The sequence below is a fragment of the Perca flavescens genome, chromosome 20, assembly GCF_004354835.1.
Source record: "Perca flavescens isolate YP-PL-M2 chromosome 20, PFLA_1.0, whole genome shotgun sequence".
In the NCBI taxonomy this organism is placed as follows: domain Eukaryota; kingdom Metazoa; phylum Chordata; class Actinopteri; order Perciformes; family Percidae; genus Perca; species Perca flavescens.
The window spans coordinates 21,417,143-21,441,748 of NC_041350.1; the positions used below are offsets into that span (position 1 = coordinate 21,417,143).

The 24,606-nt window shown below is 39.3% G+C and overlaps 2 protein-coding genes across 2 annotated transcripts; one reads left to right on the forward strand and one right to left on the reverse strand.

Moving 5' to 3' along the window:
* Nucleotides 1-768: 768 nt before the first annotated feature.
* si:dkey-56i24.1 (glycosyltransferase family 92 protein) lies at nucleotides 769-10,545 on the forward strand. The gene is made up of 5 exons (XM_028565019.1): nucleotides 769-1,018; nucleotides 5,941-6,573; nucleotides 7,672-8,002; nucleotides 8,133-8,308; nucleotides 8,868-10,545. Exons 2-5 carry the CDS (start codon nucleotides 5,969-5,971, stop codon nucleotides 9,097-9,099), a joined length of 1,344 nt encoding a protein of 447 aa, XP_028420820.1. The 5' UTR covers nucleotides 769-1,018; nucleotides 5,941-5,968; the 3' UTR covers nucleotides 9,100-10,545.
* A 1,717-nt stretch (nucleotides 10,546-12,262) lies between these two features.
* LOC114546694 (programmed cell death protein 10) lies at nucleotides 12,263-20,778 on the reverse strand. The gene is made up of 8 exons (XM_028565677.1): nucleotides 20,640-20,778; nucleotides 18,078-18,292; nucleotides 17,631-17,684; nucleotides 16,233-16,350; nucleotides 15,890-16,016; nucleotides 14,725-14,803; nucleotides 14,538-14,620; nucleotides 12,263-13,112 (listed from the first exon to the last, which is right to left on the reverse strand). The coding sequence occupies exons 2-8, from the start codon at nucleotides 18,165-18,167 to the stop codon at nucleotides 13,031-13,033; spliced, it is 633 nt and encodes a 210-aa protein (XP_028421478.1). The 5' UTR covers nucleotides 18,168-18,292; nucleotides 20,640-20,778; the 3' UTR covers nucleotides 12,263-13,030.
* Nucleotides 20,779-24,606: the final 3,828 nt, after the last annotated feature.

Below are 24,606 nucleotides of genomic sequence, written 5' to 3' on the forward strand. Positions count from 1 at the left end.
GAAATACATATTATACACAAATAAAATCATATTCAGTCAGAGGACTCGGGGGAAAGCTCTATAGTTTCCAAAAAAATTAACTGAGTGACTAGAGTAAAGAATTAAGTTTTGTCAGAAACGGTAAAAAAAAAAAATATTTTTTATATATAAATTGTGGCATATAGAATAATGCAATTAATCAAATATTCAAGAGCGTCATTTTCTGGATTATCATAGTAACAGAAAATATCTTTAAGGTTTAAAGAAATATCCTCTACACCAGGGGTCTTCAACGTTTTTTAAGCCAAGGACCCCTCAACTGAAAGTGAGATGGATTAGGGACCCCCTACTAGAAAAATTGTATAAAATGAAGTTGCATAATAAACTGGGCCTACAATAACGTGTAGGACGGCCTAAAGCCTCTATAGTACATACCTCTTTTGCATAGAATACTAAGCTATTAAAATAGCCTAATAATTGTTGGCATGGTTTTATAAATCATGTTTTAATGATAAACATACATGTGGCACAGTGAATCCTTAGGATTAACTGTATCTGTGAATGGCCTTATGACCACCTAGGCCAGTAAGCAGTGGGGATTTATATTAGCTAATAATGTGTTGGATTCATGTTAAGATTTTTTAGAAAAAAACTTTCCAAAATTAACAATTATATGGAGGCCCCCCTGCATTGACTCTGAGGACCCCCTAGGGGTCGCGGACCCCCTGTTAAAGATCCCTGCTCTACACCTAAAAAAAGATAAGAGACTTTCGTTTTCGTTTTCTGTGCGCTTCAACGGTTAAATATGTCACTGCGATTTGCCCAAAGTGTTCACGGAGTTGGTTACGCCCAGATTGACGGACGTGATCAAACAGAGATACAGCGAGGGAAACGAGAACAGGGATAGAGAAGACGGGAGGGTTAAGTGGCACCATGCAGTAGCAACTGAAGAAACACCGGCTCAAACATCATCTTTCCCCGGTCTTATCCGGCTGTCTTCCGCCGCTAGCCGTCCTACAACAGGAGGACCACACTTTGAGTGAGTTACTGTAATATTTGTCTTCATATTAACATTAAAACTAATACGAATTAGCTAATAAATCGAATAATTAAGAGTTATTTCTTTACTGGGCACATGTAGGTCTTACTGGAAATAGCTTCCTCTTGTCTTTATCAACGCTGAAGTTTATTTTGTTATAGCCCAATATAGCATTGGTTACTTGATGTTAGCCATTTGCAATTTCCTTTCCTGCAAGTGTATACACTCTGCTGTGGGAAATGAACGGTGTATCAGATAACAGTAGCCTTGCTATCAGTTGGTGGAAGGATAGGCTATTCAGATATTTACAGTAATTAGCCTAACTGAAACTAAGCAGTACCACAGTATAAATGTACTCCATTAGTATATTTAGGTAAAGGAACATGTATCAAAAGTAAAAGTATACTTCATCATATTGGATCTTTATTATTGATGTGTTAATGTGTAAGGGATATTTTAATGTTGTCGTTGGTTAAGGTGGAGCTAATTGTAACTATTCCATATACTTTGGTGGTTTCATCTGTAACAATTGATCATATTTTATAGACTGATCATGTGTTGTGTGTGTAAAATATGTATGTAAAAAATAATTTGAAAAGTGACTATTCACTATAGCTATAGCCAATGTACAATACTTCTCTCTGAAATGCAGTGGAGTAGAAGTATAAAGTAGCATACAATGGTAACTCAAAATTCGATTTAAGTACTGTACTTGAGTAAAAATGTATTTTTTTTTTTCTTTGTTACTTTCCACCACTGCCTACTGTTACACTTGTATCATTCTAAAATGGGTGTACCCTATTATTGCAATACTACTAAGCCTGCTATCACAGTCTACATTAATGCTGACAGAACACCACAACAATTCATTTTCAATAATGTGCTGTTCTAATCTCCATACATGGCCTAAGTATAGATGTTTTTATATTATAATATTATTAGTTACTTTGGGAAGTTCCCCCATTTGTTCTCTTTGTGTTAGCTAATCTTTGTCCCTGCATATAAAGGGTATTCTTACACTAAAGCACACATTGATTTTTCATCAATCAGTCAAAGATCAATCAGTGTGCTTAGGGTTTATACGCCCTAAGGAATGGTTGCTCCTTCAGCATGGAAACATGGCAGTTACTTGTGGTTTATTATCATGCCGCTCATTTTTTTATTTTAAAGAAAAGAAAGCTCTTTTGCAGCTGTAATGTTAAGATAAAATGTATTTTCTTCAAAGGAGCAGTGTGCCAGTGTACAAGTAGTTGGGAAAAGGATTTACATATTTATTCATACTGTCTAACATTTGGACACTTACGTACATGTAGTAAATGTTGAGGCAGTGTTACAGGAAGTTGTTTTTTGTTTAACGCTCTGTCTCAAACGGATGTGTGATGAATGTGAAGGAACTGCATTGTGATTTTGCCCTTTATTGCTGTGTGTCACATCATTTTGCTTCCGTATAGAAATAGTCAAGGCCATAAGAGGAAGAGAGAGAGAGAGTTCTGTTTGAAACCGATTTTACTGTTTGCTTGTAGCTACAGGTCTCTGGGCTAATTTCATCATGAGCAGGAGAACTTCCTCAACAAGCTGATTTTGCAATCATTAACCTTTGAAAAAATGCATGTTAAACCTCTGGTGAAAAGCAGTCAAGGGTAGCAGCATGTGCAGAACAAGATAAGTTCTTGTGCTGTTCTGATTGTCAAAGATATGGGAGGTTGTCAAAAAAATATCACATTACCACATTAACAGTAAACCACTGTTACACCAGCACAGTTACAGTTGAAAAAAAGGCTGTTATATAGAGAGCTATAATATGATACATGACAATAGATTAAGTCTATATCCACAATGTTACACTTCCGGGATTGCTCTCTTTTTGCAGGAAATTCTGCCAGATGTCACTCTTTTCGGATATCTGTTTTCGGATGTCCCGTTACCTTCCGCTTTCTTTGTGTTGTAATTCTAAACTCCGGTGGATTTATGAGGACTATGGTTAACTGCTCCCCAGATCTGTGCAGGGTAAATCCAGACAGCTAGCTAGACTTTCTGTCCAATCTGAGTTTTCTGTTGCACGACTAAAACAACTTTTAAACGTACACATGTTCCACCAAAACAAGTTCCTTCCCGAGGCTAATTTGCAGAAGCACCATGGCTACGCTCTGTGCTTAGCACCGCCCATGATGATTGTGATTGGTTTAAAGAAATGCCAATAAACCAGAGCATGTTTCTCTCCCATTCCGGATTGCTGTGTGGACTAGCCAGACCCTCCTTCACAGCGCTGTGGAGGAAGGTCTGGCAGCGCGAGACTACTATAGAGTTGCAAAGTAGGAGGAGATATTCTGGGTGCCCCTGGTTCCCGGAAGTCCTTTCATTTTCCCACACAGACAATGTTACATGACTTACAACAAAATATCTGTATAATGAGGACTGTCTGCCATGCCAAAATGACAAAACATGATCTATCACAAAAGAGGCCATAACAGAAACCGACCATTATCTGGGAGAGTTGAGGACATTGAGGATATTGTTTAAAGCTGTTGTTCCTGTTGTATTGTTATGAAACAATCTAATCACAGTTGTTTTGTGGTTACTATCATCTACTGGCTTACCCTCTTGTGAGTTGATTCTAAAAAAAAAAGTAGTTGCAATATCTGAAAAAAGTGACACGAAGCAGGGTTCAATTTACAATGTTGTAAAAGTGTAGTGAGACACACAAATTAAAACATTTTCTAACAATTGCTCCATTCACTTGGATGACGTGAGAGTAGATAAGTAAGGACAACATAAGAAAGGGGCAGAAGGACTGGTTTAAGGTAGGTTCACACGGATAAATCTTTAGGAAGGAAGATTGGTTTATAATACTGATTAAAACACATTTCACAGAATGGAATGTAACCGATTCACAACACCTGGGCAGGTGTACTGGGCCTTTAAGAAAACAGTTTGCCCCCCTGTATTATTCATTGTTAAGTTGTCTGCTTAGCAATATTTTATGTAGATTCTATTTCATTTGTAGAAATATTTTATTAACAAAATGTGTGTATGTGCTCGTTACAAAAGAGCTGTGTTAGTCATTGAGGAAGTGGTTAAAAGTACTGCGGGTGACCTCTGATGCACAGAAAGTTAAGCTTAAATCATAAAACTAGATTAGACTTTTATGGCATAGAGGCGCATTGTTTGAAGATTGCGAGAACAGAAGAGGGAGTTGCACCACACGGAGGCCCCGACCTTGGCGTGTGTGTGTGTGTGTGTGTGTGTGTAAGAAACAATAAGACCCCCCCCCCGTGAGGATAGGATAAAAGCTTGAGGGAGAGAACAGATCAGAGCTCATAATTCGGAGGAGATCTTGGTGGACCGAGCTTTGACTTCATGTCTGTCGCTAGGGAAACTTAGGCTGAATCTCATTTCTCTGTCTTACCCCTTCCCCTTAATTTTGCGCGTTCACGTGAGAGTAAGGGCTGTCCCAATACTCATTTTGATTGAGGGGTAGGGCTAAGGGGAAGGGCTAGATACCCCTTAAAACCAAGCAAAGTCGCAAGCTTACTTGAAAGCAAGGGGTGCCCAGAATACACTGTGCTTAAAAAAACAAAATGCTAGTTTGCTATGCTAACTCTACATTGCTGATTTGCACAACAGTCCCGCATTTTTCTGCCTTGAATGGACTCCATGCATGTCTACAGTTTTAACTAAACTCCATTAGCAGCGAATTTCGTTTGATATCAGTGCATAACACTACTTGCTTTGGAGACATTGATACATGCTTTACATTTACCATCCTGTATCACACACAGGGCGCCTGAGGAAACCCGGCAGCTGATCCACTTTCGGGCTGAAAACGAGCAGAAGTTTCTGCGTTCATGTTGTAGCCATTCATTATTTTATTGGTACTGTATTATTGTAGTCATGTGTAATTCATTCCTGTTCATGCACCTGTACATTGTTGTTGGTTATGATACAGGACACTAATGAAAGAAATGGGGTTGGAGGGAAAGGTTACTGGCCAACAGGCATCAGACTGTGGTCTGGAATTTCAGAATAGCTGTAGTTTTTTAGTTTGTGGTCTTGTGTGTCTTTTTTTAGTTTTATACATTTGAGTGCCATTTTTAAGGGGAAGGGTTAAGACAGAGAAATGAGATTCAGCCTTAGACTCTGTTTTGTGAACCCACAATTGTGTTGTAACTTTTATGCTGGACTCAGTAAACTTTGCTTAACTGAACTCTTGGTCTCAGATTGATCCTTGTGTTCTGGTAAACTTAAGTCCAATGAAAGAAGGCACGGGAAAATGGCTTTTTCTGATTATTCTACTCCCCCAGGACTAAATATGTGACCACAGCAAGATAAAGTGTACTTATTAGTAATCCAGTATATATCCAGTATTATATTTATCCACAGCAGCGGCAGGGCTCTAGGTCTAGACTGAAATATATCAACACCATTTTTAATCCTTAGTGAAATGTCTCAACAGCCAATTGTCGGATTGCCACAAAATTTGGTGCAGACATACATGTTCCCCTCAGGTTAAAATGCAATTATTATCCCCCGACTCTTTATCTAGCGCCATCAACAGGTCAAATCTTTAATTCCTCCAATACAAATGTTTTCTTTTTAAAACAGCTGTACTTTGTGTTAAATTCTTATTAGCAAATGTTAGCATGCTAACATGCTAAACTAAGATGGTGCACATAACAAACATTATACCAGCTCAGCATCAGCACTTTAGCATGTTGAAAAAAAAATTTAAAAAGAAGAAGAAAATAAAAACAAATATTACAGAGCACATAAATGCAGATTAAAAAAGCTGAACATTATGAGATTTACAGGGAAAAGGATTCATTAAAGGGCTGTTAATTAGATTGCATTACATTGTACAAGTGACTCTAAAAGTGTTGAAACATGTATATACAGATAATCAGTGCTTCCTTATTCTGCCACAGGTTGGGATTCTATGTTGTCTGTGGATGGATGGACAAGGCAAAAGAAATCAAATGGAAGTTCCTCCTTCTCTTCATTGCTACCCTCATCTTCATCCTCTGTTACACTATGAGGACACCCAGGACGTACAGGGACATCCCACAGCCACATGGGTCTCCGAAAACTTGCCCCTTGCGGATCTCTGAGCAAACCATTACCCCTCTCAACAATACCAAGCACTTACTGGTGTCAGCCTACATGGACCAGAGAGAGAAAGGCTTGGATATACGCATCATTGGCATATTTAAGAGAGATTCCATCCAACCCCTTTACTGTCTTTTCTGCTGCGCAGGCCAGTTATCAAGTAAAACAACTCCAGCAACAATTTTACAGCACTCAGACAACTTTGGTTTTCCCTTCGTCACTACAGATGTCATGTGTCAGATTCCTCAAAACTGCATGGCGACACATGTCAGTCTCCTGACTCAGCCAGACAGTAAGATGGTATATAACCAGAATTGGCTTCCTATTAGAAACCAGAAGACCAATGAGAAGGAGGAGAAAAAGTTGCAGTTTGACTTCACTGTCTGCATCTCCAACCTGTTTGGAGACTACAACAATGTGCTTCAGTTTGCACAGACCCTGGAGATGTACAGGTCAGCACAGCAACAACACCACAAACCACTATGTCCAAAATGAGATCAATCACCTTTTCTCTGACACTGTATAACATACCTGCATACTATAACCTTTGCAAAGGTACTATTGCAGTGCCACTGGATTGTGTCACATTATACGTTATATATATGTTTCTGTTACTATTTCTGCTGAGTAGGGCGGTCTTATTTTTAAAAAGTTAAGTTAGAACTACAGTTTTTTGTGTATGACTTTGGTACTATTATCGGAACTATGTGGTACAATTTCACAACTCTTAGTACAAAACTCCAAACTTCACACTTTCCCATCCAGTTTTTCAGGTAAGTGACCACTGCTGAGTAATGTTAGGATGTTTTGTTGTTTGTGACTTCATACTTTTTTTCCTAATAGGGGTAACTAGCCCTCCAGATAGTTTTTATTCCAATTTCCGTCTCTACCCAATTTGAAGAAACAAAAACTTAAGTAATAAAAATTGCTATCTCAAATCCAAAGTCAATAAAACCAAATATATTTTGTGGTGATTACAGCACTAAAAAAGTACATTTAAAAATGTTCAACAGACACTATTTGTGAAAATGACTAGATGTTGCTATTGTTTTTTAGCCATGCTGTAGTAGCTGTGGGGAAGGACGTCTGTTGGTTAGACCAAATGTTTTGTTTTTGTAATTTGGGTGAACCAAGCACACTAATTAGCATGTTATATCTCACTCATCAAGTATAAAAATGACATAAAACATCCTTCTGTGTATAGAGGGGTGGTAGAGTGTGCAGTGTCAACAAATACTTGCTTTTTGTTTTATGTGTGCTTGAACTCGGGCTTGACAAAGCATATATCTGTGGAAGACGACCGCATTCCATTAAACTTGATTTAATTTTGAGTGAAAACAGACAACATCTCAACAACACTTTTTATGTGGTGTATTTTGTTAACAAAAAACATCTCTAAGCACTCGTACAACTTGTACTGTGGCATTGAACATGCTTTTAGTTATTTGTTTGAAAGGGATACACTTCCAAATGCACTTATTGTAAGCGGCATTGGACAGGAGCCTCTGCAAAATGAATGTATTTGAACCTTTTGCGTCACCTTGCTCCAGGTTGCTGGGTGTGGACAGAGTGGTGATCTATAACACCAGCTGCGGCCCAGACCTCGACCGCCTGCTGCAGAGCTACAGCCAGGAGGGCTTCGTGGAGATGGTTCCTTGGCCCATCGACCACCATCTGAAACCATCTCGAGGCTGGCTCTTCTCAGAGAGCGGAGGTGACTTGCACTACTTTGGCCAGCTGACCACGCTTAATGAGTGCATTTACAGATCCATGGACCGCTCACGCTATGTCCTGTTGAAGGACATCGATGAGATTATAATGCCATACCAACACAACAACCTGATGTCTCTGATGGACATGCTCCAACAGCAGCATCCAAATGTAAGGGTATTTCTGGCGTGCATTTGAAAAAAGCAAATATTACATCAATATCCAAACTTCAGGATCATATTTGACATTTATTAATATGTATATTGTCTCTCTATCTCCCATGCTGTATCACATTGTGTAGACAGGAGTGTACCTCATTGAGAACCATATCTTCCCCAAGAAACATTTTGAGCCAAGTGGGAGGTTTCACCTGCCTCAGTGGAACGGGGTGCCAGGCATTAATATTCTGGAGCACATCTACAGGGAGGAGCCCAACAGAAACATATATCACCCCCACAAGATGATAGTTAAGCCAAGGTAGGCTGAATTTGTCTGACTGAACGTTAATTATTCAGGACCCACACTGGTTGAATAAATAATACCTTTGGCTACAGGTCTTTTTGTAAGACACTATATATACTAGAGTCCCAATAATAATAATAATAATAATAATGCATTTTATTGATATAGCGCTTTACATGGTACTCAAAGACACTTTACGGTAAAACCAGCACATTAAGCACATTAAGAACAGATGAAGCGATAAAACCAATACTTTAAACAAGAAACAATAGAAGGTAGTTATCCTTTTGAACTGTACTCAAAGTAGAATACAACTCAACACCAGCCCAATAACATGTGCACTGATTACATTAAAAAGAATCGCCTCAACGTCACTAAAAGGAAACCCTACAAAGAAATGACAACGCTAGGGCACATTCCAATACTGTGACAACTGGGCCAATTCTAACACATTTTAATGACTAATCACAACATACTTGTTTGGACGAGCCCCCAGTTTGTCATGACTGTCATGGCAAATAAAGGAAGGGACAAAGAATTGCACTTAACTCCTTTATGTCTCTGTGCATCACAGTTCGGTGGGGTGGACGTCAGTGCATGAAGTGCCCAAGTACTATGGAGAACAGTTCAAGGTTCCACCGGACATCTGTCGAATCGTACATGTCCGCGTGGCTTTGCAGGGGTCGTTAACGGTGGAGCAGCTCCACGAGGACAAACGACTGTGGGACTTCCAAGAAAAACTGATTCCCAATGTGGACAAAGTACTGAGGAGAGTGGCGCTGCTGAGCTCAGAGGGGCACAGGTGATGGATGGGATGGACGGAATCTCAGATGGACACACATGCATGAATGAATGTGACCCTCTCCAGCTCTCAACATCCTGGTTAAAACTGAGTGTCACTGGCATTATTTTCTGAAATGTTGTCAGGGCCACCACCCCCCGCCCTCAGCAACAACTGCCGTAATGCAGGTGCCGATGCCAAGAACTATACCAAATTAAATGCTGCTCAGTTGGTAATATTTTAAGAATGCTCAACCTAAAGAGCTATACTCTGTGCTGAGAGTGACCCACAGTGAGTCTGAACTGAACTACTGTGTGTGTATAAATTATTTGTAATCATGGTGTCTTATAAGTTATTCTGATAGCAATTTTTTTGTTTTAGTGCAGTTTACGTGTTGCTTTGGGCTCCGTTTGTGTCAGAACCGTTTTTGTAGAGCGATTCCTAGATTTTACGTTGTTCATTCACTAACCTCTGCTGTCATGTGTCCTTTCCAGGGTGTTTGGGCTAAATAAGCATCCAATCAAAAAGGCAGCAGCGTGCCAAGGTGAACTTGATTGTCTGTCAAAACAAGCACAGGTTTAGTTGAACAGATGACCAAACAATACGTGTGAATTTGCACTCCCCTTTGAACTTTTAAAAATGAGCCCCATTGTCTTAGCTGTAGAGACCTGCTCTTATTTACTGAACTTCTATTAGACCAAGTCTGCAGCAGGTTTTTCTTCCTGTGTACTTAATACAAACATTTGAAATGTAATACAAGAGTCAAAGGCTAACCCCGCCCGTAATATGAAGCCGCTTTCCTGAACACCTGTTTAGCTCAGGTCACCTTCAGTGCTTTGTCATCCCTTATCACAGTCACTACAATTACACTAAATCATGAAGAGTTGTCACACCCTGGTACTGACAAATTCTGTGCAGTGTTTATATCATTAACTACCACTACTGCTACATATGGTGTAAAAGTAGACTGAATGTGGTTTTGTCAGGCCAAGAAGAATCATGAAAGTAAATATAGGCTGGGTAGGTTTACAGAAAGAAATGTTCATGTGAGCAGACAACTCTGTTTGCAGCCAAGATACGTATTATGACCTCAGGGCATATTTAAGGCCTTGCTGGATACAACGTGACTCTGTTTGTGGATCTACTGATCGCTGTGGATTACTTTTTTTTTTTCGTGTCATTGGATTACTGAAAAATACGGATCTTTTTCTTAACGTGTCTTAATGTTTTATGGTGTGATTGCGCTTGCTTTCTGCGCTTGGGGAGGCATCTCAACAGACTGTAGGTCGAACACTGATTGTTCATTTTTACATTTGAGTTGAATTTAAGTGTCAGGGTATCCCGCCACCGTCTGTCTATTGTGTTCCAAGACAGTCATGCCGTGATTGGATTTCATAAAGGCGAATTGTTAAATTGTTACAATGTAATTTAAAATCTGCTTTAAAAATAAACATATATGTTTTGAATATAATGTTCATCTTTGGCAGCTTTACCTATGTGCTAAAACATACAATGATTGAGGAAGCCTAGTGACAAGTCCATAACAACCAGTGTTGGATTTATTTCCCAGTGTCCTTTGCTGGATGGTCTCAATGTTTTATTGTTTTATTTCATGTGAATACTAGTTTACAAGAGGAGTAACTTAGTATTTGAAGTAATGCAGGAAGTGTGCATTTAGTTTCCATGCTTATTGTGTTTCCACAACAATGTTAGGGAGTAAATCTACTGAAATGGCAACCACACCATAACAGAGGAGTGTAACGAAATAAATAACAAACAGTCCCTAAAGTTTTATCTTATTTGTATACCCTTTTTTTTAACATTTTAGTATTTTCAAAAATGACATGTAACTGTTGTTTTTTAAATGGTTTATTTATTGCCGGCACGTTGTTGAACAATAAACCACTCCGGCTTAAGAAAATTATTTTCATTGTTCCGAATCAATGCCTGCCCTACTTCAAACATTAGTGGGAGCTTTATGCAATAGTATCCTTTGGTCTACTGGTTCTGCAGGACCAGGCTTCTATCATCAGACGGCTTAATGTTTAATTTCTGTCGAAGAAGTTGTAAATGGTGGTGGAATGTAACAAAGTACATTCACTCAAGTACAGCAATTAAGTACTTGGACTTTACTTGAGTATTACCATGAAAGGCTCTGCTTCTCTACAATTCAGAAGAAAATTTACTTTTACTCCATTTATTGCACAGCTATATAGCTAGACTTTACAAATAGAACAAGAGTTTGTAACATATATGCATTGTTATATATCATATACTGTTATATATTGCAACAGTATACATTAAGTATATACATACACAAACACTTAGTTACATTTAAGACCACCTTGGCAAAATTAAAATGCTACCTACACATTAATGAATTAGCATTAATGATCAAATACATTACCATAACAGCAAAAGCCATTCTTCTGCCTTGAGCATGAAACAGACAAGAGCTATTCTGGAGCCTTTCTGTCCCTTTGGAGTTTCATGGTTTGCTGCTACGTTGTTTCCAGGCAACGCTGGAAATGTTTATGTGCCAGTGCCCTGATGAACGAGGCAACAGCCTCTCAGCTGGCAAAAGCAGTAACAAGGAAATGACCTGGTACAGTTAGGAAGCATCTGCCGGTGAGGATGTGCATGCTCATCAAATCAAGGGCAGTGACATTAAAGATAACCGGCATTATTTACAAAATAAAACTCGATAAAGACCGCTCAAGCTTTGCTAAAATGCTGACATATTTTAGAAGTTGTTTTTTTTAAGGTTATTCTATATGATTTTGTCAACTTCTCAGTTGTTGGTCCTAATAGAGGATGAGGATTGTTGGTCTTGTGCATGTCCCATAAAGCAGAAAAAGAAGCAGAGAAGTCTTCTAGGTAGAGCAAACTTTCTCCTTTGCTTTCTGGCTCATGTAATATATACCAGTCTCAGTAAAACTGTGCACACACACACTAATCAGTTTGGGTCTCTCTAGTATTTCATATTACATTTAGCCACAGAGCTCAGCATGGGCTTTTCTGAAAAATACCCACCAATTTAACAACATTTAACACTATTCTGAAGATCCTAAGAAAATCCTCAAAATCCTCAGACTCCTCCATCCATTTGAATAAATGACCCCCCCACCCACGTGTCACATTTTTAACCCGTTTCTCAAGTAACCCCACACATATTGGACTCGGACACATTTAAAAAAGCATCATCATTTGGAAACTATTTATTGAACATTTGCAACCAGATATCAGTTAAATACAGAACTTTCATTTCTCTCTCTACATCCCAACAGCAGGGACTGGCTCCACTTCATTACACTGAGAGGAGGGAATGTTACAGGACTTGATAAGCACACATGGTGCTGGAAGTCATTTGGCTTTCTGTCTTCTGATAATAAAAGAGAAACTAATTCTGAGTCTGCCTCTTAAATGTCCAACACTGCTTCCTCTCCTCTCTCCGCAGCTAGATCCTGCGCGTACAGACCATGGCAAAATGACACAAATAGGAGCCGAGAAGAAAAAAAACCCAGTATAGACGACGGAGACACACCTCTACTGTATGTGGGCTGAGATGTGTAGCCATGATTTGAAAAGCTAAACGTAAAATGATCAACATGAATATATTAGAAAAATGGCAATTAGTCTTTAATAAACACCTCGCCTCACCTACTCCCAACAAGACCAGGGTTATAAATTAAAACTGTCCAAATAAAATCAATCAACCAAGACTTTGGGCCCATTCAGTTCCATTTCAAGACTGGAAAATCCTCATTGAAAACAAAACAAATGGCACTTTTCAGTCTTCTGAACTGGAATCTAGAATATCGACTCCGATGGAATCGACCCCCAACCCTAAAATCAACTCTTTCTAATTTACATATATGGGTCAGGCGCTCTTCAAGCTTCCACCATCCTAGCAGTTGCTCCCCACAGGACAGGGGGACCTCTGCGGTCTCTGAGGGCTAGGCCACGGTTTTAAAGGTCTGCAGTATGAGGTTGGTTTGGTGGATGAGCCGGTTTGCACTGATGAAGACATTTATCGCCCTGGGAAGACAGAAAGTTACAACTTGAGAAACACGTAGACTCTGTTAAAACAAATAGTATTAGTGAGGAAACACAATGGAAAAGGGGGCGAGCTGGTTCTGGGAGGACATTCAAAGTTACACAGCCGGTTTAGTTAACAAACGACCAACTGAGTAACCGCAAACATTCCTGCGCCGGGGTCCTTTCTTCTCCTTAAACTTTTATGGTTCTTGATACAATGGGGGTAGTGCCAGACCTTTCTCCACAGCGCTGTGGAGGAGGGTCTGGCTAGTCCACACACAGCATTCCGGGATGGGAGAAAAACGTGCTCTGGCTGCAAAATAGCCTCTGGGAGGAACTTGTTTTGGTGGAACGTGTACGTTCGAGGGTTGTTTCAGTCGTCCAACAGAAACCTCCGATTGGACAGATAGTCTAGCTAGCTGTCTGGATTTACCCTGCAGAGATCTGAGGAGCAGTTAACCATAGTCCTCATAAACCCACCGGAGTTTAAAATGCTAACACAAAGAAAGTGGAAGGTGACGGGACATCTGGCCGAAATGAGGGAAATCTGGCGGCACCTGAACAATCCCGGAAATTAAACCATATAGACTACAATGGGGAAGGTTACAATGTAGATAATCATGAGGGGTTAAATCATTTGAAAACAACCAATGTCACAATGTCCACACGACCTTTATACTGTACACTAACAACAGTTGTCAGTTTATTGCCTACTTAGCAATGACAATTATTATATATATATATATATATATATATATATATATATATATATATATATATATATATATATATATATATATATATATATATATACATATATACACACATACATATATATACATACACACACACCACTCTCTTAATGTTTGTTTACTAAATATGAAGCTTAGCTCAGCACAAAGACTGGAAACAGGGCAAACAGCAAGCTTGTCTGTGTCGAGAGGTAACAAAATCCACCTACCAGCCCCTCTATTATTGCTCATTATGCGTTCTCTCACATTTGTTTAATACATGGAACAATAACAAAAAAACTATTTTTAGCAGTGACTTCCTGAGTCTTGTTGGCTCGATGGTGTTTTAAGCCCCCGACGTCTCCTTCCAGGCAGCGCTGCGACTGTTGACTTCAAGGCACCCAACCATAACCATGGCCTAATCCTAGTGCGACGTTGGGGGCTTAAAACACCAATAAACGTCTTGTTGGCACTGTGAGGTTGCCAGCTGAGACGAACAAACTCCCAAAATGTCAAACTATTCCTTTAAAAATAACTTTTTTTTTTTTTTTTTTAATAAGAATAGTCATCAAAATCAAGTAACTGATGAAACATGTTCAGCATTAATATACCACTGAAAAACCTTTCAAAGCATCCAACAGCAACATAAACATACTCTTTCAAAGAAATTTTAGGGTGTTAAGGTTACACCTACTTTCCGTCTTTGAAGTATGTTTTGAGGGTGTCGCTGAAACTTTTGGAGTATTTCACAAACTCCTTTTTCTGGTGCTCCAGAGCCTTAACAGACAGGAAAATAAGACACAGAGACATCATTTAAAAAAAAAACACGTGGAAAAAGTGAGAAACGTGCACAGGTCTGCGTTTGTGTCTGAGTTACTCACTCTGCGATTCTGGTACTGATATTTCTTAATGACATTGTTGACTGTGTCCAGGAGCTCTTTTATGGCGCTGGCTATGTCTCTGTAGGAAACCAACAGCAACACAAGTGAGTGATTTCACAACACAAATTCAACCAAGAGGTGTAACACTCTTACAGTGTAAGTGATGTAACAGACAGGAACACTGAAATAAGGACATCACAGGGTTATTTGTACTATCCTCACTAGGCTTGCCGCGATACTCTGTGTTACCGGTGTTACACGGTGTTCAGGCATACACCGATTACATTACTTGCCCACCGGCCCCACTGTCTTTTTGCTTATCAGCGCCCATGTTCGGCAAATAAAAAAAAAACTAATTTGAAAAATACTAAGCCTGTCAATCAATACTTAGTTGGATGCTACAATTATAAACTGAAAAGTGTCTGCTCCGTGCAGCAGCAGAGTAGCAGGAGTCAGATTTCACTTATCACGTGACGAGGGTAGGGCTTGTGTCCATCAAAGCGTGTTTTTTTTCACAGCTTAAAAACGCTCAGCTGAGAGCGCTTGAGAGCCTTGTTCCGCTGCTTACACTGCTGGCATTTGTAGCATAGTGCAAATACGCGGCGCTCCCATTGAAAAGAATGAATAAACTACGCTGGCCTCAAGGAGAAATGCTTTGACGGACGCAGTCGCACGTCTTGAAACCGCATGGTGTGTGTGTGTGTGTGTATGTTAGAGGTGTTGAAATTAATCAAATAATCGATGCATTGAATCGTGGACGATGCTGCATTGATAATCGGCCCGGGCCATAATCGATTATTTCGGTTTACAATTTAATGTAGGCGTAACAACATTCCTGTTTACACATTATGTTATGTTTTGCACATTCAGGAAGTGCCATGTGCTCAGTGCGGTAGTTTTAGGGATCCAATTTATTTAGTATTAGAGCACTGCAGAATGTTTTGTTATTGAAGTTTGAAAAGCTATGAATTAAATATCCTATACGGCTTTAATAGAAAAATGTATCTGACGCATGGAGATATCATATCGAATTGCTTACACAATAATCGTAATCGAATCGGGAGATCAGTGAAGATTCACACCTCTAGTGTGTGTGTGTGTGTGTGTGTGTGTGTGTGTGTGTGTGTGTGTGTGTGTGTGTGTGTGTGTGTGTGTGTGTTCTTACTTGATAGTCTGTAGGAAGCGTACTCTGTCATTGATCTCATCAGGGATTTTGCTGAGGATGTGTTTCAGAGCTCTGGCCTTCTCATTTAGGTCCTGGAACTCCTGCTCGGGCCGGTCAATCATGAACTCTGCAGGATAAAGGGGTGTTCAGCACATTCCCAGAGACTCAATGATTTATATATATAACGGGCAGATACACAAAGCCAACAAGCTGCTGAAGTCAGGATAGAACAGAACGACTGGAGAGAGGAGGGACATACAGCTGCATCATCTACAAACCTGGATTTCAGAGGGTCACAAAAAAACTATTTACACCACAATACCTCTTTTTCTCACATGCTCACCTTCCACATCATCAGCTGCCATGCGCAGTAGGGATTCGGTGAAGTTGATTTGGACGTTCTTCTTCTCCAAGATCTTCATTATGATGTCCTGAGTCAGGCCAGGGTTCTCCCTCTCCGCCTGACAAAAGACAATAAGGCAAGCAGGGTGAGTAAGTGAAGCAAGCAATTCATTCATGAGAGAAAAATAAGGTATAGCAAAGTTTGTGTTCTCCAACAAAAGCAAGAAGAGGCTCGGAGCTGCGGAGAACAAAGCTAGAACTTTATTGAATGGCCGATGTCAGCCGTGAGCAGTTCAGGAGAAAGCACAAAGGCTCTCCTCCTGAATAATTCAACCTCGAGTTACACCAGCCAGGAAGCAGCGGAGAGACCAATCAGTGAGACAAGTGAACAAAAGACCCGCAAATGTCATAGTAAAACAGCTGTAAGGCGATCGCGTCTCCCTTTGGTTTGGATAACGACAAAGCTGCTTCTGCTTCATCAATATTTCATCTGTGTTCGCGGTAGCAGGAGGAGCACAGAGGTAGCCTATGGCCACTGGGCTTCTATTATTCCAGTGCAATCACAGCAGTGTATGAATAAAATAAAAAATAAAAGAGGATCACGACATTAAGAAAGTCTAATCTGATGACTATGATCAGCTATCACAACACCTGTCTGAATATCAGCACCTTTGATGTTATATTGATGAGATGCATCATCAACATAACTCATCTCAACGTCCATGTAAATGGAGGTGCTTGATCATAACCAACACCATATGAACTGAACCTAATATCCACTTCATTACTAATTACAAAGGTATGGTTAAGGTAACATTTTAAAGTGCATCACTATTCATTTTAAATGCCATTGAAAGCTTGAGTTGCAGTGAAATGTACATACGCCCCATTTAACTCTTCAAGAAAAACACTTGTTGGGTCCCTACATGCCCTCTCTGTAATTACTACTTCGTCACTGTATTCAAGTGGCATAGACAAACAAGGAAGTGATGGCAACAGAATTTCTCACTGGAGGTTGATTAAAGGTTGCAAAAGAACAAACTGCAATTTTGCTTGAATGTAGCAGCACAACTAAACTGCAAACACTGATGACTTCAACATTAATTTCCATGAACTGAAATTGCCATTGGGCAACATTCCGGAGTGGCCGTGTCGTTAGGTCATTCTGAAAATGGGAAGTTGCAGTTTGGACCACAGTGACAGCCAATGTATATATATATATATACACACATGTTCTTGTCAGTGTCCTCGAGGAAGGAACTGAATCTTTGGCAGAATATTGGGAAGCGCATCAGATACAATCAATGTAGACTGTGTTTACACACAGTTTTGAAGAGTATTGGAAGTGATAAAATAGTGCTTTTAGGTTTCAGGTCATCTGATCCATGCATAGTCCTACCTTTATGAAGGCTGCTCTGAGCGTCTGAGCTGCTGATAGGTTGATCCTCTCCAGCTAAGGAAAGAAACAAAAAGAGAAAACACACATTATCGCAGCCAACTCTGGATATGTTGGGGATGTTACTGTGTTACCTAGCAACTAACTAGAACTTGCAGGGGTTTCGAACCTAACTGCTCTGTCTTAACAGGCATTAGTGTTTGTAGAAATGGGCATCACTTTTGATTTTCTTTTGCAGTTCTGCAATTATGTATCCCTATCCTTTGAGGAAATTAATGTAGAAATACCACTTTACATCATACAGTGTGTGTTTCAGCATTATAGTCTAGTTGTCACAAAAACATATTTTAGCAGTCTATTCAACTATAATAATAACTCTGTATATTTGTACATCATTTTTTAAATAATATAATTTAAAAAGGTGGCTGCTGTCAGCATTAGATGTTTTACCTCGTTGAAAACTGGGTACATTACAGCGTACAGCGTCATGGATACCATGGAGTTTGTCTCCGCTTCATTCTTCATCTCCTCCATTGTCATCCTCCAGGGAGGAGCAGCTCTTGGTGAAAAGGTGAAGAGGAAACTGCGGCTCACACACACTCACACATACACTCACCCACTCGCACACACTCTGAAAACCGCACAAGCTCCAGAGTGACAAGAGCCTGGTGAAAAGAAATTGAAAGATACAGCAGGGTGTTGATTAAGTTTGGTTTGACCATGTCCTTAATAGATTTTTGTATCTATATGTCAAGTCTTCAAGTTTTTAAGTAGGAGAGTATATTTTAATAAGGTTCCTTCTTATTTGGCTATTAGTGTGAATGCATTGATCTGATCCACTTGATCAGTAGGGTTTTGTGGGGGGGGGAATCGATACAGCATAGCATTGCAATATTTTCCGTGGCAATACTGTATCGATAACCAGATGCCAAATATTGATCTTTTACTATATGTGTGTTGGACAGTTTGTCTGCTTGACAATCCCATTTTGCAGCAATAAAATTGAAGTGAGATCAACAAATAGAGAAATTCGTCTTTTTAGGTGAAACAGATGTTGACAAAGTTTCCTTTTGGGGACATCATTTGAAATTGGGAAAAATTTGAAGTTGGAAAAAAGGTAATGAATTGCAATATATCGCAAAAAAAAAAAAAAAAAAAAAGATCACAATAATATCGTATCGTGACCTAAGTATTGTGAGGATATTGTATCATGATTCCCACCTCAATTGATTAGGCACTGATCCTATCTTGATGAAGTGGATCGGGTACTGGCTATGATGTGACCGATCCACATCAAATACAGTTTCTTTCAGTGTCATTATAAAATTCAGTGCTTCAGCTATTCATTCAGTCACATCCTCATGTTGCCTTACTCAACAATGATTCCAATGAGTTCTGCGCAGTGACGTATACAGATTTTAAATTTGGGAAAGCACCACTTTTAGATGAGTTTAGGCATCAGAACTGGTTTTGTACTTAGCAGGACATGTTACAGTTAAAATGTAAACTTGCCAAAACTCAATCCATTAGGGGTGTAAATCACACATTTTATCACAATACGATATTGATTCTTTGGACAACGTTACAATATTTACTGATATCACAAAGTCCGCCACGATAAGATTTCAATTCAGTTAAATTAAGGGGCCTGCGACTGATACAAGACGATACATAAGCTTATTTAACACAATCGTTTACATATATAGATATTTACAAGAAGCAACTAAAATACGATTTGACAATTTCATTACTAAGCTCTTCCAGACATATACCTTAATAAAGCTACGCTTTTTAATAAAGAGAATACATATAAAGTGGGAATCTCAAAATAAAGGCGCATCTTAAAGATGACATATGTATGGATATTTTCATTTGTATCAATATTGGACCCTTGATGATTGAATCGATATATGGATCCAGATCCATGTATTGTTACACCCCTAATACCAATATTTATACCAACCAAGAATGTACTTTTAAAATAATATAATAAGCTCTACTAAGTAGCTTACCCGCGAGCAGGAAGAGAAGACAGTATACGTGCAGTTTAGTGTCCCAAATTCCCCATACAATGTCCTTAATTAATTATGAACCTGCTAAACCACCTGTGCTCCTCTAACCCTAACCTGTCTCAAATAAGACCCTCATCAATTGGGACACTCAGTTTTTGGAAAATAATTTGGGGCACTAAACGTATACCAGAGAAGACTCGTTGGTTTGTTTAAACATAGAGGAGGGGAGTGGCACAGTTTTGGGTTACCTGGCCGGTGACAGCAAGGCCAATGTGACCAAACAGCAACTTAAAATGTGTAATAATGTAAATATTAAAGAACCAAGGAGCAGTCATTAAAAGCAAGACGTCTTTCTATTTAATTGTTTCAATATATTTATAAGAGTCTAGCTGGTTTAAAGAGCAAGAAAACATTACTGACAAAGTCATGGCAGTGCAGCTCAGTTTTTTGTTCTTAGCTAAAGTTGACGAGTTAAATGGTAAGCATCTGGGTATTCGGCTGGCTTTCTGGACAACTAGCTATACTGCCATTTATGACCCGTCCAGTAAGATATACAGTAATATTACTGTTTATGAGCCACACTGTCTGACGCGATGGCTGGCTACCTGGCAGTCTAAATTGACTAGCAAGCTGGATACAGTCAGCCCCAGGTTAACAGCTAGTCGGCTAACTAGACATAGCTAGCTAACAAAGTTGCTGATGTGCCATTAACTGAGGTTTGGGGTTTTATTTAAGGCAACAGATCAATTGTCAAAACGATAACTGACCTGGTATAGTGACCAATTTATCGCGATCTAGCCGTAAAGACACCCAATTGAGGCCTATGGCCGACCAAATCGATGGTAGCGAACTGCTAGCAGTTAACAGCGTAGCTTAGCTACGTACAAGCTACAGTAAATTAGAGATTTGTATTTGCTGGTAAGCTAAAACGCGTCAACAAACTGCTTAATGACATATTTGTAAGTCGGTATATGCGTGTCAAATGTGTAATTGTATCTACCTTTGGTCTGACTTCTTAAATGGGTTGGTTACGCCGTCGATTGCCTTTTAGCTGCTATGTTTTCTTTACAAGTTAAGGCGGAAGTTTTTTAGGACTGGGCTGAGCGACATCTTCCGGACCGTTGCTACGTAAACACACGTCCTCCAATCAGAGGACGAATGGCGACTCTGACGTCAAATAAAATATATCTAGTCCCACAACGAAGAATGTGCAGTGTTACAGCAGCTTATGAGAAACAAAAGGCATCATGCAACAATGCAAGATATAATAATACATATGTAAACAGTTAAAAGTTGTAATAAAAAAATAAAAACAGTAACAGGCAAAATATAGAATATAGAATAATATATGCAATACTGTGAATACTGTGTATTCAACCTTTCAGTCTTTTAGTAACAGAAAAAGCAAGGTTGTTGAGCAATGTTTTATAACCATCTCCCCTCGTTGATCTTTAGTCTTATTTCACCATGAGCTGGAATAAGGGGTGTTATAACTATCATCATCATCATCATCATCATCATCATCATCATCATCATCATCTAACATATCATGAAGTTACTAAACATTGATCATGAATAAAATCAAATTGATAATATTGCAATAGTGCCAGGTAACAAATCGATTTAACTTTTAAATGCTGCATACTACTGACGAACGAAGTACTACGTTAGTCAGTAGTATGCAATATGCATCTGGCGGTTTTGAATACCTGCCTTCTTGTTTGCATCAGGTGTTAACATCATTGGTAAGTGTTTCCCCTTACTTTTCTCTTCTCTCTGTGATAAGGACAATTCTGGAGAAAATAGGTCCCTCTGCAGGCCAAAGAAATATGGCAGACTACAATTAATAAATTATAATACATACAAACTATGTAAATGGGATTTTAAATTTGTTTTATTCATGCAAATGAGTAAAGACTTTTGCTGAAATTTGTCATGTTGTTGTTGTTGTTGTTGTTGTTAACTACCATGGCAGTCTTCTGATTGCGAGTGTCTACGGTCAGGAGACAGTGTGAGAGAGAAGCCGACTGCTGCAACTTGGCTGTGGTTTCTCCTCATGATGAGGATGAAGTGTTGGCACAGTGGCATTCCACCAGACCCCCTGTCCTTATTGCCTTCATCTCTGAGGACACACCATCAGGGCAAAGTACAACAGAGGGTGAGGAGGAGGAGGGAGAGGAGAAAAGTCGGTCAGGGCCACTTAAGAAAGAGGCCAAGCTTAAAAGGAATGAAGACGTGAGGTTGCGGGGGAAGGCAGAGGAAAGGCTGGACAGGCTCCTCTCTCTACTGGATAAACAAATTATATTTAAAATGAATGTTTATATTAATAATATTAATTGTTTTAAATGTATACACTACTGGTCAAAAGTTTTAGAACACCCCAATTTTTCCAGGTTTTTATTGAAATTCATGCAGTTCAATGTCTTATTGTACTCTGAAATGAAAGAATAGAACAAATGAACAATTTAAGTTAAAAAAGAAATCATGGAATCAATTTATGAACCAAAATGTATTTTTTGACTCATCAAAGTAGCTCTGTTTGGCAGATATAACAGCTGAACACACTCGTGGCATTCTTTCTACAATGGAAATCAAATATTCTTCAGAAAGTTCTTCCCAACTCTGTTGCAGAAGTTCCCATAAATGTGTGGCACTTGTAGGTTGCTTTGCTTTCTCTTTTCTGTCCAGTTCATCCCAAACCAGCTCAATGGGCTTTAAGTCTGGTGACTGTGCTGACATGTTTTTCAGCTTACCATCTTGTTCTTTTTTGCTAAGGTAGTTCTGGCATAGCTTGGCTTTTTTTTTTGGTCATTATCCTGCTGTAGGATGAACCCCTGACCAACTAGGCGCATACCAGAGGGTACTGCATGGCGCTGCAGAATGCTGTGCTAGCCGTTTTGGTTCAGGGTGCCTTTCACTCTGTACAAATCACTGACCCTGGATCCAGCGAAACAGCCCCAGACCATCACGCTTCCTCCTCCATGTTTGACAGTTGATGTCACACACTGAGGAACCATCCTTTCGCCTACTCAACGGCTTACAAAAATCCTGCGTGATGAACCGAAGATTTCAAATTTTGATTCATCAGTCCATAGCACCTTCTCCCAGTCTTCAGTAGTCCACTGATGATGTTTCTTGGCCCAGGCGAGCCTCTTTTTCTTATTCTGACGTCTTAGCAATGGCTTTCTTGCTGCAACTCGACCTATCAAACCTGCAGCTCGAAGTCTTCTCTTTACAGTTGAAACTGAGACTTGCTTATTACGACCACTATTAAGCTGTGCTTGAAGCTGTTGTCCTGTGAGCCGCCTATCACGCAAGTTGTTGACTCTCAGAAACTTGTCTTCTGATTCTGTTGTGGCTTTGGGTCTGCCAGACATCTTCCTGTCAGAGTTTCCCCCAGTTTCTAAATGCCTTTTGATGGTGAAGAATACTGTACTCACTGACACCTTGACTTTCTTCGCAATTTCCTTTTTCCCGCCATTTTTATGGCAACACACTACTTTCTGCAGTACAACACTGTTCAAATAATGCTCACGAGGGTACAGTACCACAGTGTGTTCCAACAATACTTTTATACAAACAGAGGGGGTTGTAAGTAATCCAGACTAGTTGGAACACCTGTGGGAATTGGTAGCACCAACTTTCAAAGCTTGATCAACCTCCATTGCTGCTGAACAGCTTTATGTTGTTTACCCATTTCTTGTTCCCTAAAAAAGCACTTTTTGTAAAATTCTGAAATGTACATTATTTTTCAGTTTTGGGTAACCTTACTTTTTTTTTTAACCTCAGGCAGTTCACCACTTACCATTTCAAACTATTCATTGGACTTGAACTGCTAAAATTTCAATAAAAAACTAGAAAAATTGGGGTGTTCTAAAACTTTTCACCAGTAGTGTATTTAAAAATATTAAATTGGGCGCCTGGGTAGCTCACCTGGTAGAGCAGGTGCCCATGTATAGAGGTTTACTCCTCGATGTAGCGGCCACTGTTCTGCGGCCCTTTGCTGCATGTCATTCTACCTCTCTCTCCCCTTTCATGTCTTCAGCTGTCCTATATAAATAAATGCCGAAAATGCCCCAAAAATTATCTTTAAAAAAAAAAAATTTAATTGAGTGAATGAATTTGAAATAATGAATACATCTAAATAAAGTTATTGCTAAATACATTGTTTATATTATTTACACTGTGACAGAAATTAATTGTTTAACTTAGCAACATATTGAATGATTAACTGACAACATATTATTTATAAACTTTCAAAAGTATGCTTTGATTCATGAAATGAACTATTAAGGAATGAGTGAAAAGAAATGATTGAACTTAAAAACTGATTATTTCCGCTGAGCTGGATTCCTGGTGGTGCTGCTGGACGGGCTGTCTTGCTCTCACCCATGGATGTCAGAGTCTGAGAAAGTTTGATCGAGTCACTTTGATCGATATAAAGAGTGCATGCATGTGGATGACAACCTGTCGACTAACGCGAGCGAGTAAAACACCATTCCGAGCGAGCAGAATAAAAGCACAGGAGCAGAACTCACTTTCGAGAGCGCGTAATCCCCCCTAGTGGTTGTTATGTGCACTCGCAGCTGTTTTTTCCTCACTCGCAGCTGTTTGTTCCTTTCTCGCTGCTGTTTTTTCCTCGCTCGCTGCTGTGTCTGCGCGTGTGAATTAATATTATTTGCTCGTGAAGATGTTTCACTGAGCTCTCGACATTTGGCACTAATATAACGCCATAGATGACTAGCTAACTAACTAACTAACTAACTAACTTGATGCATAAACCAGTATATCATTAGTTCCATGATGTTGGTATCAACATGCAGGTGTCCAAGGTTATTTCTCTGCTCCAACTAAACTGTGATAAACTGGCACTAAAAAGCAAAATACTGATGTAAAACAAATTATATTGTTTTTAAAGAGCAGTAGATAATCTATGTCCTTCAAAGATAATATGACAATTTAATTGT

What these genes read in the sequence shown, in the direction of transcription:
- si:dkey-56i24.1 (XM_028565019.1), top strand. Translation starts at nt 5,969, where the DNA reads ATGGACAAGGCAAAAGAAATCAAATGGAAGTTCCTCCTTCTCTTCATT. An exon ending in CAGACCCTGGAGATGTACAG is followed by an intron (nt 6,574 to 7,671) that starts GTCAGCACAGCA and finishes ACCTTGCTCCAG; the next exon opens with GTTGCTGGGTGTGGACAGAG. An exon ending in TCCAACAGCAGCATCCAAAT is followed by an intron (nt 8,003 to 8,132) that starts GTAAGGGTATTT and finishes CACATTGTGTAG; the next exon opens with ACAGGAGTGTACCTCATTGA.
- LOC114546694 (XM_028565677.1), bottom strand. Translation starts at nt 18,167, where the DNA reads ATGACAATGGAGGAGATGAAGAATGAAGCGGAGACAAACTCCATGGTA. An exon ending in TCAGAGCAGCCTTCATAAAG is followed by an intron (nt 16,351 to 17,630) that starts GTAGGACTATGC and finishes GTCTTTTGTCAG; the next exon opens with GCGGAGAGGGAGAACCCTGG. An exon ending in ATCAGTACCAGAATCGCAGA is followed by an intron (nt 14,621 to 14,724) that starts GTGAGTAACTCA and finishes CTGTCTGTTAAG; the next exon opens with GCTCTGGAGCACCAGAAAAA.